Below are 16,390 nucleotides of genomic sequence, written 5' to 3'. Positions count from 1 at the left end.
GCGGTCAGGGAGGTGATGGGAGGTGGGAGGAGAGGCGGTCAGGGAGGTGATGGGAGGTGATAGGAGAGGCGGTCAGGGAGGTGATGGGAGGTGATAGGAGAGGCGGTCAGGGAGGTGATGGGAGGTGGGAGGAGAGGCAATCAGGGAGGTGATGGGAGGAGATGGGGGGCGGTAGGAGAGGCTGTGGTCAGAGGTGATGGGGAAGGGACGGGATGACCGGATGGGATTGGGCTTGTTGGCTACTGTTGAGGCCGCTTGTTTAGAAACTGAGAATCATCACAGGGTCTTAAACAGAGGAGGATTATGGTCTGGTTTGTTAGAAAAGGGAACAGGCCCTGCTACGTGTTAAGTAAAGAGAGCAGAGGCAAAGGGGAAGGGAGTGGACAGGTGAGGGATGCTGGGAGTGCAGGCAGGGTGTGGCCGGAGGAGGTGAGAAGCCATGAGATTCCGAATATGTCTGGAAGGCAGAGCGAGCAGGACATTCTGACCCCCACTATGAGAGAGGCAAGCCAAAGCTGACAGCAAGGCTGTGACCTCTGTGGGTGGCAGGCACCATCCCCTGGGAGGGAAGAACTGTGGGAGGAGGAACAGGTTGATGGAGAATGAGGGGGTGGGAAGAAGGGACCCAAAGTTCCGTTTAGGGCAAGTGGGAGACAATTGGTCAACATCCAAATGGGAAATCAGGTGAGCCTGGATACACATCTGATGTTTGGGAGGGAAGGGATGCCCAGAGATGCGAACATGAGGGTTGTCGGCTCGGGAATGGAATTCCATGAGACTCGGCAGGACCACTGAAGGGGCAAGCGAGGTTGGAGGTGAACCAGGACCCCCGGGTGTCCTGAAAGCCAAGTGCAGAAAGTGTGCGGAGAACGCAGGCGTGACCGGCTGATTCAGGGGCTTCTGAGGGGAAGGCAAGGCCCCAGCATTGCACTTGGGATATGGCCATGTGTTCATGGAGACCTGGACAAGGAAAGCTTTGATGGGCGGGGGAAGCGGGTTGGTCTGGGTTTTAGAGAGAAGTGGAGAGAGGAACTGGAAGTGTGATTGTTGAATTTTTGGAATCAGGCCAGGCGTAGTAGCTCACACCTATAATCCCAACACTCTGGGAGCCGAGGCAGGAAGATTGAGCCCAGGAGTTTGAGACCAGCCTGGGCAACATAGTGAGATCCCCATCTCCACAGGAAAAAACAACTTTAAAAATTAGCCAGGTTGTGATAGCATCCACCTGTGGTCCCAGCTACTCGGGCGGCTGAGGCGGGAGGATCATTTGAGCCCAGGAGGTCAAAACTGCAGTGAAGAAGTAAATCTGGAGATCACAGACCTCCTTGAGACCTACTCATCTTCCCAGAAACTCACACCTGGGCACACAATTTGGCGTCTACTCTCAGGGAGTTCATGGCCCCGATGAAGCCTCAGGGAATGGACCATCTATGTGTAGAAGGCTAGATGTACCCTCTCCTGGGAGGCAGGGGAGATGGGCGGTGGATTGAATAATGGCCCCCCTACATCCTAATCCCCCCGAACCTGATGTTTCCTTATATGGTAAAAGGGACTTTGCTGAATGTGATTATGTTAGAGATCTTGTGATGGGGTGATTATCCTGGTTTATCCTGGAATGTGGGAGGGCCTGTGATGATGGAAGCAGAGACTGGAGATCTTTGAAGGTGGAAGAAGGGGCTGCCAGCCAAGGTGGCTATTAGAAGCTGAAAAAGACAAGGAAATATAATAGATTCTTTCCTCAGGGTCTCCAGGAGGAACCAGCTCTCTCATCCCTGGACTTAAGCCCAGTGAAACTGATTTCACACTTCTGGCCTCCAGAACTTTAAGAGAATAAATGTGGCTGGGCATGGTGGCTGATGCCTGTAATCCCAGCACTTTGGGAGGTCAAGGCAGATGGATCACTTGAGGTCAGGAATCCAAGACTAGCCTGGCCAACATGGTGAAACCCCATCTCTACTAAAAAAAAAAAAAAAAAAAAAAAAATTAACTGGGTGTGGTGGGGCGTGCCTGTAGTCCCAGCTACTCAGGAGGCTGAGGAGTATTGCTTGAACCCAGAGGCGGAGGTTGCAGTGAGCTGAGATCACGCCACTGCACTCCAGCCTGGGCAACAGAGCAAGACTCTGTCTTAAGGGGGAAAAAAATGATGTTTTACAGATTTGTTTTATGCCCAAATTAAGGTTTACCAAGCAGCTGGCACGCATTATGGACCCAACAAATGCTAGTCCCTTTTCTTGTCCATTGAATGAACTCAATATTCCTTTAACCTTCCACACATGATAACAGCACCTGCTATGTACCAGCTGCAGATGGTACTGAGTTACTTCCTGTGCCCAAGTTCATCTCTAAACTTGGACCCCCAGACCCTTCACCAGGGACCTCATTCCTCTAACTCTTTGCATTCCCTTCTCCTATCTCAGGGTCCAGATTTTGGCTATGTAACTCGAGGGCCCCAAACAGGGGGTATCAGTGGACTGGACTCCTTTGGGAACCTGGAAGTGAGCCCCCCGGTCACAGTCAGAGGCAAGGAATACCCGCTGGGCAGGATTCTCTTCGGGGACAGCTGTTATCCCAGGTAAGGAGGGGAGTAACAGGAAGGGTTGGCCAGGACCCAGGGATGCTGTGGAAAAGCAGAGGCCAGAGTGGAAGCCTCGCCTTCCTGCTTCCGACCCTAGACAGCCCAACAGACTTGAGGGAGTGTGAGAGGAATTCAAGTGCAGGGTGAGGAATGCAGGCTTTGGAGCCCATAGACCCAAGTTCAATTCCAGCTCTGCCACTTACCCTCTTTCAGTCAGTGAATATTTACTGAGCATCCAGAATGTTCTGAGAGCTGGGAATGCAGCCGTGGACATGAAAGACAAGTCCTTACCACCACTCTAGTAGGGAAACAGATGATAGAAAAGTAGACAAGATAATTTCAAATGACAAAAACAAAAGAGAGGGGCACGGGAGGAATAGGAACTGTTAGGGTGACCAGGGAGGGCCTCTCTGGGGAAGGGGCTTTTGAACTGAGGCCTAATGACAGAAGGGACAGGGCCACATGGAGATCTGGGACAGAGAGTTCCTGGCAGATGAAAGTGCATGTGCAAAGGCCCTGAGGCAGGAATGAGCTCCTGCGTGCAAGGCCAGGATGGCTAGAATCTATTGAACGAGAAGAAGAGGCTGGGTGCAGTGACTCACACCTGTAATTCCAGCACTTCGGGAGGCCGAAGCGGGTGGATTACCTGAGGTCAGGAGTTCAAGACCAGCCTGACTAACGTGGTGAAACCCCGTCTCTACTAAAAATACAAAAATTAGCTGGGCCTGGTGGTGCGTGCCTGTAATCCCAGCTACTCGGCAGGCTGAGGCAGGAGAATCGCTTGATCCCGGGAGGTGGAGGTTGTAGTGAGCTGAGATTGCGCCAGCCTAGGCAACAGAGCAAGATTCTGTCTCAAAAAAAAAAAAAAATGAGGAAGAGCAAGGCACTGGAACACTAATTTTTTTTTTAGGAGAAAACTGAGGCTCAAACAGGTGAAGGAATGTCCCCAAGGCCACATGGCTAACAAGAGATCACCGACTTAGGTCAGACTGGCTCTAAACCCCATGTGTACCCAGAACACCAGCATCTCATCTAACTCAAGAGGCAGTGCTTTCTGAGGCTAAGCTCTGTCCTACTTACCTTAGTGACTCTGGGCCTCACTTTCCCCCAATAAAACTAGAATGACAATTCCTTAATTTCTCAAATGTTAGGGGATAAAATAAAGGCATTCTAGACTCCTGCATCCCTTTTTCAGCTGAAGGAGAACCCTGACCTTTTTGCCAAGCCCCTTGTCCTTCAGGGACTTCCCTGTAGCCCTTGCTGCCAATAACACCCCTTTAACCCTGCCATGACAGCAATGACAGCCGGCAGATGCACCAGGCCCTGCAGGACTTCCTCAGTGCCCAGCAGGTGCAGGCCCCTGTGAAGCTCTATTCTGACTGGCTGTCCGTGGGCCACGTGGACGAGTTCCTGAGCTTTGTGCCTGCACCCGACAGGAAGGTACAGTCTTGGGGGCTGCCTCAGGAAGCCATGCCTCCTTCCTGGGTAGACCCTCTGCCTGGGGTGGGAGCAACTTTACTTGTCTGAGTCTATTTTTCCTTCACCCTTAGGATGGCAGTAGAGGAGGTGGCCAGCTTGGGTCCAAGTCCACACTCCTCCCACCCTCAGCAGATCCACCCTCCTTGGGAGCCCCAGGGGCAAAGCTGACCTCTAACCCCAGTGTTTCTGCCTCCAGGGCTTCCGGCTGCTCCTGGCCAGCCCCAGGTCCTGCTACAAACTGTTCCAGGAGCAACAGAATGAGGGCCACGGGGAGGCCCTGCTGTTCGAAGGGATCAAGAGTAAGTCGGCCCTGCCTTGTTCTCCTGTCTGTGCACCTTCCTGCTTCCCGTGGTCCGCTGTTGCCTGGAGGGAATCATCCAGGAGGGTAGCATCTGAGCACCTACTGTGTGCCAGGCACTGTGCCAAGTGCTAGGGAGACTGTGTGAACAGGGCAGAACAGCTCGCTGCCCTCTGGGCTCACAGGCCAGGGGGAAGTGAGTCAACAGAACAGCTCCAACACGGGGGCTTTGGGGGGTGTCTGAGTGCATGGAGCTCAGGGAAGCCTTCTTGGAGGAGGAAAAGGCCAAGCAGGAGCATGCAAGTAGGGGTTGGCTGGGCAAACGGGGCAGGGAAATGAGAGGAAGAGAGATACCACAGGCAGAGGGACAGGGGGTGGGGCGGCTCAGAGGCAGGAGAAAGCACGATGTGTGTGAGGACCCGGGGGAGGTTCGGTATAGCTGGAGCACAGATGAAATATTACTCTTTCAGCAGAGCTCACAGACATGGGCCGGGCCCACGGGCTGAGAAGCCTCTGTGGCTGAGAGCTCCACCTCAGATATGAGTATGTTGTGTGGCATCAGGAGAGGGCGGACCTGTTTCTTCCTCTCTCGATGGGATCTCTTTGGAGATAAGATAATTTAGCATTAATGCAAGGCAAAATGTTCCAGTGAACAAGTTTCAGTGGTTCAACTTTATAATAATTATAAGTAAACCTGTTAAATTTTTCTGGACATTCTTTTCTTTTGAAACGAAGTTTTCCTCTATTGCCCAGGCTGGAGTGCAATGGCGCGATCTCGGCTCTCTGCAGCCTCTGCATCCCGGGTTCAAGTGATTCTCCTGCCCCAGCCTTCCGAGTAGCTGGGATTACAGGTGTGCACCACCACACCTGGCTAATGTTTTGTATTTTTAGTAGAGATGGGGTTTTGCCATGCTGGCCAGGCTGGTCTCGAATTCCTGAACTGGTGATCCACCCACCTCAGCTTCCCAAAGTGCTGGGGTTACAGGCGTGAGCCACCACGCCTGGCTTAAAACAAGGAAATTTCTTATTGACGGCAACTAAATGGTATTTGTAGCATTTTTATCACACAGTAGATTCCATCCATTCACTATACTTTTCTGAGCTGTCTGTCCTGCATGCAAGTAGATATTTTTAATGTCTGTTTTCTGTGCTGTTCCTGTAAGTGTGCTATTAAAATACACTAAACTAGGCTGGGCGCGATGGTTCATGCCTGTAATCCCAGCACTTTGGGAGGACGAGGCGGGTGGATCACGAGTTCAGGAGTTCGAGGCCAGCCAGGCCAAGATGGTGAAACCCCGTCTCTACTAAAAATACAAAAATTAGCCGGGCGTGGTGGCAGGTGCCTGTAATCCCAGGTACTTGGGAAGCTGAGGCAGGAGAATCACTTGAACCCGGGAGGTGGAGGTTGCAGTGAGCCGAGAATGTGCCACTGCACTCTAGCCTGGGTGACAGAGCAAGACTCCATCTCAAAAAAAAAAAAAAAAAGAAAACATTAAACTAGGCCGAGTGTGGTGGCTCACACCTGTAATCCTAGCACTTTGGGAGGCTGAGGCGGGTGGATCACCTGAGGTCAAGAGTTCGAGACCAGCCTGGCCAACATGGTGAAACCCCGACTTTACTAAAATACAAAAATTAGCTGGGCGCAGTGGTGCGCACCTGTAATCCCAGCTACTGGGGAGGCTGAGGCAGGAGAATCGCTTGAACTCGGGAGGTGGAGGTTGCAGTGAATCAAGATCGCACCACTGCACTCCAGCCTGGGCGACAGAGCAAGGCTCTGTCTCAAAAAAAAAAAAAAATTACACTCTAAAAATATATTTTAAAAAGAATTTAAATGAGGTGAGAACAACATTTTTAACGAGAACTTATACTGCTAAAATATCGTATTAAAGGCATTTGACTTGCAGATGCTCACAGCAAACCTGTATGGTAAGAATTATTACTGACTCCATTTTATAGATGGGAACACTGAGTCCCCACCTGGCACTGGCTGGGAAGAGGGAAATCGACCTCTAAGTTCATTTGCCTTTTTTTTCTTTTTCTCCATGACAGAAAAAAAAACGCAGAAAATAAAGAACATTCTGTCAAACAAGACATTGAGAGAACATAATTCATTTGTGGAGGTAGGAGCCTGAGTGCCTACACCCCAGCAGAATTGATGCCCTGTCCCCCGCTCAGCCACTTTCCCAGTGATTAGAGGCAAGTAGAGGCTCAGGGTCTCAGGATGTGCTGGAAGACAGAGACACAGAAGCAAGGGCAGAAGCAGAGACTGGGAAAGGCTGAGGGAGCAGAGGGAATGGGAGGCCCCAGGGTCCCCCGAGAGCACTGGCCAGAGGCCCCTCTGTGCAGGGAGGCCTGGCAGCCACCTTCACTGCCTTCCTGACACTGTCCCAGGTCCTTCCCTCAGGCAGGGGGCCTCAGGCCCACACTGTCCCCCACCCCCCCACCCCCACTGCCAGCAGTCCCCCACTCACTGCCCCTGCCCCTCCCCCAAGAGATGCATCGACTGGAACCGCGAGCTGCTGAAGCGGGAGCTGGGCCTGGCCGAGAGTGACATCATTGACATCCCGCAGCTCTTCAAGCTCAAAGAGTTCTCCAAGGCCGAAGCCTTTTTCCCCAACATGGTGAGGAGGTGGCGGCTTTAAAACCCCATGGTGTGGCATGGAGGTAGCTCAGCCTGAGAGGCCAGCGGGGCACCCGGGCGGTCCCAGAGGGTTTGGCTGCTCTTCGTAACCATTTGTAGCTTTGTGCTGAGTGGTACAAGGTCAGACGTGACCAGGTCCATGCACATTGATGTCTTTCCACAAGGTCTGGCTTCTACTGATGCTATTTCCATCATAAAATCCACAAGCCACACGGAGTTCCCCAGGGGCAGTCCTCAGGTGGGCAGAGCCCTGGGCACACAGGCTCAAGCCACTCCGCAAGTCAGTCAGTACTGCAAACCATACATAGTAGTGTACTTAATCAACACAGAAATGTTACAGATGAAACATTCACATCAAACAAATCAATATTTAACATCAAGAGAGCAGGGGATAGGAAAAGGGGTCAGTGAACCAGTCCAAGGAGAGTGATGTGGACAAGGAGAGGGTCCTGGGCTGATCTAAATGGACATCAACGTCTTGCAAGGAAGAGTGTAATTTTGGCAGAGCCTTCAACAGCGGGTGCCAGGTGCTAATCACTAGTGACAGCAAGACAGTGTCTGTTAAGACAGTCATCTTGAGGCCAGGTGCGGTGGCTCATGCCTGTAATCCTAGCACTTTAGTAGGCCAAAGCGGGTGGATCACTTGAGGTCAGGAGTTCGACACCAGCCTGGCTAACATGGTGACACCCCCGTCTCTACTAAAAATACAAAAATTAGCCAGGTGTGCTGGCAGGAGCCTGTAATCCCAACTACTTGGGAGGCGGAAGCAGGAGAATCACTTGAACCTGGGAGACGGAGGTTGCAGTGAGCCAAGATAGCACTATTGCACTCCAGCCTGGGTGACAGAGTGAGACTTTGTCTCAGAAAAAAAAAAAAAAAAAAAAAAAGACAGTCATCTTGCGCTAGTGAAGACCTGCTCTTTTTATAGCCAGAGTCCTCTGGTGAGGACTGATAGTAATGGAGTATGCCTGCTTATGTCCCTATCTGGTTGGGTGCAGTCTCTGTTGATTAGGCAAACATCTGCTTCCTGTTAGCATGGTGCCTTTTGAAATGTAAGATGGAGTCTTTTTCTAAGATGGAGTCACTTATGCCAAGGGTGCTCTATACAGGCTTGTATGGCCCTGTACCACTTCCAGAGCACCTTCTGGTATCTCACAACAATTCCGGGGGTCAGAGTCTATTGTCGCCTCCGCCAGGGCTCTGGCTTCAGACCCCAAGCGGTAACCACCATGCTGCCTTCCCACCTAGCAGCTTCCCTGGGGCTCCGGGGTGGTGCAGGGGATGGAGGGATGGATAGGGAGTCAACCAACAAACAAGACACCCTCAAGTTGCCTTATGCACCATAACAGGGACACACGTCGGGGCACCACCTCAGACTAGGGGGTCCGGAAAGGCCTCCGTGAGGAGGTGGGGCTGGTACTGCCTAGGCTGAGTGGGATTCACCTTCTGGAGGCTGCACTTGTGGGTGGTCCCACCTTTGTCTTGAGCATTCACTGTGGCCCCTAAGTGCTGTCTTGATATCATCCATTGTGTTTTTGCCATTCTTTGGCCCCGTTCCTCCCTCTCTTCAGAGCATACCCGAGACCCAGGCAGAGACTTCACCCGGTCCTATTGGGGAACCCCAGCCACCCACTTCTTCTGGAGCTGGGGGTTACAGTTCAGGGAGGAGCCAGCAGGCCCTACAATAGTGGTTTTCAAACTGGGTTCCCTAGGGCCCTTGAGTTCCAAGGCAGTGCCTCAAATCCAGTGGTTCAGATTTTCTGTTTCTGCATTGACATTCTGCAAAAGATTGTGTGTAGAATAAAGGTTTCCTTGGCCAAAAGGAATTAAAGTATTGACCCCAAGCATTTTGTTTCCCTCCAGTTTGGCCAAGCCAGGCTTCCCAGTGCAGGAATGAAAGTGGACGCCCATGGCTATGGTAGTCAGCAACGCTGAGGGCTGACTGTGTGCCTTCACTGTTCAAGGTCCCCAGAGGGAGCCTGAGCATGAGACCAGACTCTCTCCCGGGAGCTGGCTGTGGGAGGCGGGGAAGAGGGAGTGCAACAGGCAGAGGGATGAACAGTACGAGGCACTTAGCATGCACGGGCTGTGTCTAGGCGGTGGCAAAGAATGAGATGCCCCCTTGAGGACTCATGACCCATGGAAAATGGCTGTGCACCTACTATGTGCCAGCACAGTTCTGTGCCTAGGTGTTCTTACCTAATTGTCATTGCAATGGAAATGTGTGTTGGGCTCATTTTGCTGATGAGGCTCAGAGGGGTGATGTGAGTTGCCTAAGGCCACACAGCTATTGAATAGCAGAGTTGGGATTCAAACCCACATAAGCCTACAGCCAAAATCCTCACCTTTCCACCTCACTGGGCTGCCTGCCAATCTAATGGAGGAAGCAGAGTCATTTACATACATTATTTACATATGGAAAGTGCCATAACAGAGGCAGTCATTTATCCATCCAGTCAACAGATGTTTATTGAGTGCCTACTACGTGCAAGGCGCAGTGCTGGGAGTTATGGGAACATAGAGCAGGAGTGACTGCCAGAGCTCAGGGATTCATGGGCAGTTTCACAGAGGGGCTGCCATCTGAGCTGGGCCCTGAGTAATGGAAAGAGTTTACCAGAAGGTGGCAGGTAGGGGAGGAGAATGTAGTGTTAAGAGCATGGGCAGCATCAGAAAGAACAAAATCAGCCAGGACGGGTGGCTCATACCTGTAATCCCAGCACTTTGGGAGGCTTAGGCGGGAGGATTGCCTGAGTCCAGGAGTTCAAGACCAGCCTGAGCAACATGGAGAAACTCTGTCTCTACAAAAAATACAAAAATTAGCAAGGCATGGTGGCATCTGCTGAGGCAGGAGGATTGCTTGAGCCCAGGAGGTGGACATTGCAGTGAGCTGAGGTCGCACCCTGAACTCTAGCCTGGGTGAAGAGTAAGACCCTGTCTCAAAATAAAAAAAAAAAAAAAATGAAATAATGTCCTTCACAGCAACATGATGGAGCTGGAGGCATTATCCTAAGTGAACTAAAACAGAAAATCAAATACTGCATGTTCTCACATATAGGTAGAAGCTAAACAGTGGGTACACGTAGACACAGAGATGGAAATAATAGGCACTGAGGACCCCCAAAATGGAGAGAATGAGAGCGAGGTGAGGGCTGGAAAATTACCTATCGGGTTACGATGTTCACTGTTTGGGTAATGGATACACTAGAAACCCACCAGTAAGCAATATACCCATGTAATAAATATGCATATGTACCCCCGAATCTACATTTTTTTAATTTAAAAATAAGAGTATGGAACTTGGAGTCTAATAGCTGTAGTCCAAGTATAGCTGGGTAGCCTTAGGCAAACCATTTTCCACGTCTAGGTCTCAGTTTTCTCATTTTAAAGTGGGACTATTATTTTTATTTTGTTTTAATTTTTGAGACAGAGTCTCGCTCTGTCGCCCAGGCTGGTGTGCATTGGAATGATCTCGGCTCACTGCAACCTCCACCTCCTGGGTTCAAGCGATCCTCCTGCCTCAGCCTCCCAAGTAGCTGGGATTACAGGCACACCTGGCTAATTTTTGTATTTTTAGTAGAGACAGGGTTTCACCGTGTTGGCCAAGCTGGTCTCGAACTCCTGACCTCAGGTGATCCACTCGCCTCGGCCTCCCCAAGTGCTGGGATTACAGGCATGAGCCACCACACCCAGCAATTTTTATTTTTGAGATAGAGTCTCGTTCTGTTGCCCAAGCTGACAGGCTGGAGTGCAGTGGCACAATCACAGCTCACTGCAGCCTTGACCTCCTGGGCTCAAGTGATCCTCCTGCCTCAGCCTCCAAAATAGCTGGGACCACAGGCACGCACCACCATGCCAGGCTAATTTTAAAAAATACTTTTTGTAGAGATGGGGTCTCACCGTGTTGCCCAGGCTGGTCTCAAACTCTTGGGCTCAAGCGATCCTCCTGCCTCAGCCTCCCAAAGTGCTGGGACTACAGGTCTGAGCTACCACTCCTGGAGGGGCTATTATTTCCAAAGGTCAGAGAAGGGAGGGGCTGCTCGGATTGCGCTGCAGGCTGCCCGCTGCTGCCTGTGACCTGAACCCTCACTTCTCTGCAGGTGAACATGCTGGTGCTAGGGAAGCACCTGGGCATCCCCAAGCCCTTCGGGCCCATCATCAACGGCCACTGCTGCCTGGAGGAGAAGGTGTGTTCCCTGCTGGAGCCACTGGGCCTCCACTGCACCTTCATCAATGACTTCTTCACCTACCACATCAGGCATGGGGAGGTGCACTGCGGCACCAACGTGCGCAGAAAGCCCTTCTCCTTCAAGTGGTGGAACATGGTGCCCTGAGCCCATCTTCTCTGGCGTCCTCTCCCTCCTGGCCAGATGTCGCTGGGTCCTCTGCAGTGTGGCAAGCAAGAGCTTTGGTGAATATTGTGGCTCCCTGGGGGCAGTCAGCCCTCCCAGCAGTGGCTTGCTTTCTTCTCCTGTGATGTCCCAGTTTCCCACTCTGAAGATCCCAAAATGGTCCTAGCATTGCACACTCAGTTCTGCTCTAAGAAGCCACAATAAAGTTTTTTTAAGTCACTTTGTACATGAGGTCAAGATGTTGTTGGTATCATTCATTCATTCACTCATTTGTCATAGTTGAATTGACTATCACAAAATAAACTGAAAAGTGTTAACAGGCTGCGCTGAAGGCCACGTTATTGTGTGTGTCTTTTGCTCCCAGACATGTATTTGGGTTATAAAATTTTGCATGATCCTAATTCGTTCTGAGTTTCCCACGGGACCTTTCCAAGAAGAGGAGGAGGAGGGAGCAGGGGAGGTGTGAGCCCCACTGAGAGTCTGGGCATATCCCTCTTTAAATTCACCTACAACTGGGCATTCACCTACATACTGACAGCGATGGATTTTTGTGGAATGAAGTAACTCATCTCCTCGGTGTTCTTTTTGTATATTGCCTTTTATGACTTCGACATAAAGACTTAGATTCCTCTGTAGAAAATAAAACTCGATGGCTTGAGATTATTAAAATTGAGACCAGATATTGGCTCAAAAGGGTCCGAGATGTTCAGAGAACACCCAGGGATCCTGTTATTTTCATGTAGGTCATGGAGAACATATGATGGTGGAAAAGATGAATATCAAAAGCCTCTGCCTTCAAACTTCCTGATTTCAAAACATACTACAAGCTACAGTCATCAAAACAGTGTGGCATGTTCATAAAGACAAATAGACCTATGGAATAGAATAGAAAGCCTGGAAGTAAACCCTCGAGTATAACATTTCTCCAAAGATGATATACAAATGGCCAACAAGCACATGAAGAGATGCTTACCATCACTAACCATCAGAGAAATGCAAATCAAAGCCACAGTGACCTCACATGCATTAGAATGGCTACTATAAAAAAAAAAGTGTTGGTGAGGATGTTGAGAAATTGGAACCCTTGTGCACTATTGGTGGGATTGTAAAATGAAATGATGCAACTGCTATGGAAAAAAGTATAGAGGTTCCTAAAAACAATTAGAAATACAACTGGTATATGATCCAGCAATCCCACTTCTGGGTAAATATCTGAAAGCAAGATCTCCTTTTTTTTTTTTAAGAGGGGGGGTTTTACCATGTTGCCCAGGCTGATCTTAAACTCCTAGGCTCAAGCAATCTGTCCACCCTGGCTATGGAATATTATTCAGCCTTAAAAAGAAGGAAGGAAGGCCAGGCCTGGTGGCTCACACCTGTAACCCCAGCATTTGGGGAGGCCAAGGTGGGCAAATCGCTTGAGCCCACGAATTTGAGATCAGCCTGGACAACACAGCAAATCCTTATCTCTACAAAAAAAATAATAATAATAAAAATAAAAAAGAGTTGGGCATGGTGGTGCATACCTATAGTCCTACCTACTTGGGAGACAGACGTGGGAGGATCACCTGAGCCTAGAGAGGTCGAGGCTGCAGTGAGCCGTGATTGTGCCACTGCACTCCAGCCTGGGTGACAGAGTGAGTGAGACCCAGTCTCAAAAATAAGGAAGGAAATCTTGTCACATGTTACAACATGAATATGCTTTGAGCACATTACGCTATGGGAAATAAGCCAGTTACAAAAAGAGAAATCCTGTATGATTCCACTTACATGAGTTATCTAGAAAAATTCACAGGAACAGAAAGTAGAGGCTGGGCCAGGTGACTCACACCTGTAATCCCAGCACTTTGGGAATCCGAGGCAGGTGGATCACTTGAGGTCAGGAGTTTGAGACCAGCTTTGTCAAGATAGCGAAACCCCATCTCTACTAAAAATATGAAAAATTAGCCAGGTGTGGGGTGCCTGTAATCTCAGCTACTCAGGAGGCTGGGGCACATGAATCACTTGAGCCTGGGAGGTGGAGGTTGCAATGAGCCAAGATCGCCCCACTACACTCCAGCCTGGGCAACAGAGTAAGACTCTGTCTCAAACAAAAAAAAAAAAAAAAAAAAGGTAGAATGGTGGTTGCCAGGTACTGCAGGAGCAAGAAGAAGGGAGTTGTTGAATGGGTGTAGAGTTTCAGATTTGCAAGATGAAAAAGTTCTGGAGACCTGTTTCACAACAATGTAAATATACTTAACTTTGTTGAACTGTACACTTAAAAATGGTTAAGATGGGCCAGGTACAGTGGCTCACGCCTGTAATCCCAGCGCTTTGGGAGGCCAAGGCAGGCAGATCACCAGAGGTTAGGGGTTTGAGACCATCCTGGCCAACATGGTGAAACCCCATCTCTACTAAAAGTACAAAAATTAGCCGGGCGTGGTGGCGTTTGCCTGTAGTCCCAGCTACTCTGGAGGCTGAGGCACGAGAATTGCTTGAACCCAGGAGGCGGAGGTTGCAGTGAGCCAATATTGTGCCACTGCACTCCAGCCTGGGCATAGAGTGAGACTCTGTCTCTAAATAAATAAATAAAAACTGTATTTTTTTTTTTAAAAGCCTCTGCCCTGCCCACTAAGGAGAAGGGGATCCATAAAACCTGGGTCAAAACACGCTGCTCTGAAGACAATCAGCTGCTCCCCCAGCCCCAAATGTGCTGAAGCAAAGGACATGAGTGTTTCTGTGGACCAGAAGGTATGAGTTCAGCCCCAAACCTGGCCGATAGGGCTGCCTCGAGCAGCGAACAGGACTTAGCAGATAAAACTGAAGATTTTTGGTGGATTCCTAGGGCTGGGGAAGGACTCAGAGACAAGCTGGTGGATAAGGCACCCCTGGCATCAGGGGACATGGAGATACGCAGATGTTACCCCAGCCACATATGGGTTGCAGGTGGGAGGTGTCTCTGGAGGAGCCAGGGAAGCCCACGGGAGAGAAAGTGCTACCAGCCCCCTAGAGCACAGAGCCATCCCCTGATCGTGCCCATCAAACAAAAACTTCCCTGTTCCTTTTGCCTTGCTCCCACCTCTCCCTTCGCCAGAGACCACATAGGAGTTTCCCGAAGCTGCTGTTACAAATCATCACGAACTAAAAGGCTTAAAACAACAGAGATGGACCCTCTCTCAGTTCCGGAGACCAGGAGATCAAAATCAGTCTCACTGGGCTGAAATTCAGGTATCAGCAGGGCCATCCCAGCTCCAAAGGCTTTAGGAGGAGAGTTTCTCTTCTAGCTTCTGCCAGCATTCCTCAGCTAGTGGCTGCCTCATGCCAATCTCTGCCTCCCTGGTCACATGTTTTTCTCTTCTGTGTGTGTCAAATCTCCCTCTGCCTCTCCCTTCTAAGGACACTTGTGGTGATATTTGGAGCCCATCCGGATAGTCCAGGACAATCTCCCCATCCCAAGATCTTCATTCACCTCTCTGCAAACAAAGACTCTTTCTATATGAGACGACTTACAGGTTCCGGGGATTAGGACCTGATCTCTCTTGGGTGCCATTATTCCACCTACTGTAGGTTGGAAATCACCACACGCCTGCTGCAGCCAGCAGAATAGGAAAGAAATAAGCCAGGCACCTCCTTTCCTTTCCACAGCTCTTAAGCCTTGCACCTGCATTAAGCCCTCATAGGAAAGGGTGAAGATTCCCCTTTATAAAACCGAGTCTTTTGTGTGGGAGTCGACTTTCCAACTCCTGAATTGAGAATGTTTTATGTCTGGTTCCTGGAAACAGATTCTTAGATGGATATTTGCCTGCAGGAGGTTTATGGGGGGTGCCGGGGGAGGGTGTTTCAGGAAGCACACCTGGGAGGGAGTGTGGGTCTCAGAGGGAGATACTGAACTGGGATGCAGTTGCCTCAAGGCTTCAGGCAATGCACGGGGTATCTTGGGGGCTGGGGAAGGGCCTCAGAGTTGTCCTGCATTCAGACAAGGCAACCTGGCCTTTGTCCCCCCACATTGGATGTGGCTGTCCCCAGAAGCCGCTCCTAGGCACAGAAGGCAATTCCAGAAGAGAGACTTGTGGCACTCGCAGCAGCTGGGGGCATGAGTGCCTCCCCCTAAAGGGGGGCGCAGTGGCATACCACAGTGCCTACCACAGTGACCTCAAGTGACCGTGGGACTTCTGATGGCTTAAGCATGATGAGCAAACCTGAGTTGCCGAGAGAGAACTTCTGCATGGAATAAGCATGTGAGGAGTGCAGGAGTCAATACAAAGTTACTTTATGATCATGTAACCCAAGCAGGTCCAGCCAATGCCACTTGGAGAGCTTGAGCCCAATAACAAGAGCAAAATATGGTAGAAGGTGACTTTATTTACCAAAACTAGCAATGGGGGAGTGGTTGGATTCACATCAAAAGCAACCGCTTCGACTTTCTGGGGTGAAGGCAAGAGTTTAAAAAGGGAAACTCTGGCTGGGCGTGGTGGCTCACACCTGTAATCCCAGCACTTTGGGAGGCCGAGGTGGGCTTATCACCTGAGGTCAGGAGTTTGAGACCAGCCTGACCAACATGGTGAAACCCCTTCTCTACTAAAAATACAAAAATTAGCTGGGCATGGTGGTGGACGCCTGTAATCCCAGCTACTTGGGAGGTTGAGGCAGGAGAATCGCTTGAACCTGGAAGACAGAGGTTGCAATGAGCGGAGATGGTGCCACTGCACTCCATCCTAGGCGACAGAGCAAGACTGTCTCAAAAAAAAAAAAAAAAAAAAGGAAATTTGGTACATGAGGCGTGCAGGAGTTGTGAGGAGTACAAGGTCTGTGTCTTGTTTCCATGGCTAACTCGGGTCTCAGTCCCCACTAAAGCATGGGCTGACGTCATTTCAGCAATGTGCTGAGTTGTTGGCTAGCTGCCTGGAGGTAATCTCTTGAATTCTGCAGCTGGGTCTCCAGGCTTGGTCTGTCTCAAGATTAGCCCCTGGAACTTCTTTTATTGTTACTATTATCATCATTTAGAGACAGGGTTTCATTATGTTGCCCAGGCTGGTCTCAAACTCCTGGGCTCAAGGAATCCTTCCGTCTCA

General features: G+C 50.2%; 1 protein-coding gene across 2 annotated transcripts in view; it reads left to right on the top strand.

The window, feature by feature from the left end:
- PADI4 (peptidyl arginine deiminase 4) overlaps nucleotides 1-11,658 on the top strand; it is a 55,773-nt gene extending 44,115 nt beyond the window's left edge. For both annotated transcript variants that reach the window (XM_054435989.1, XM_054435996.1), the window contains 6 exons: nucleotides 2,418-2,572; nucleotides 3,871-4,015; nucleotides 4,251-4,353; nucleotides 6,402-6,472; nucleotides 6,845-6,973; nucleotides 11,091-11,658. In XM_054435989.1, the coding sequence (XP_054291964.1) occupies nucleotides 2,418-2,572; nucleotides 3,871-4,015; nucleotides 4,251-4,353; nucleotides 6,402-6,472; nucleotides 6,845-6,973; nucleotides 11,091-11,324 (837 nt within the window). In that variant the 3' untranslated portion in view covers nucleotides 11,325-11,658. The remainder of the gene's footprint in view (nucleotides 1-2,417; nucleotides 2,573-3,870; nucleotides 4,016-4,250; nucleotides 4,354-6,401; nucleotides 6,473-6,844; nucleotides 6,974-11,090) is intronic.
- The last annotated feature ends 4,732 nt before the right edge of the window (nucleotides 11,659-16,390 follow it).

Source organism: Pongo pygmaeus, chromosome 1 (assembly GCF_028885625.2).
Source record: "Pongo pygmaeus isolate AG05252 chromosome 1, NHGRI_mPonPyg2-v2.0_pri, whole genome shotgun sequence".
In the NCBI taxonomy this organism is placed as follows: Eukaryota; Metazoa; Chordata; class Mammalia; order Primates; family Hominidae; genus Pongo; species Pongo pygmaeus.
The sequence above is the reverse complement of the archived record's forward strand: the minus strand, read 5'-3'. Positions and strand labels throughout refer to the sequence as shown.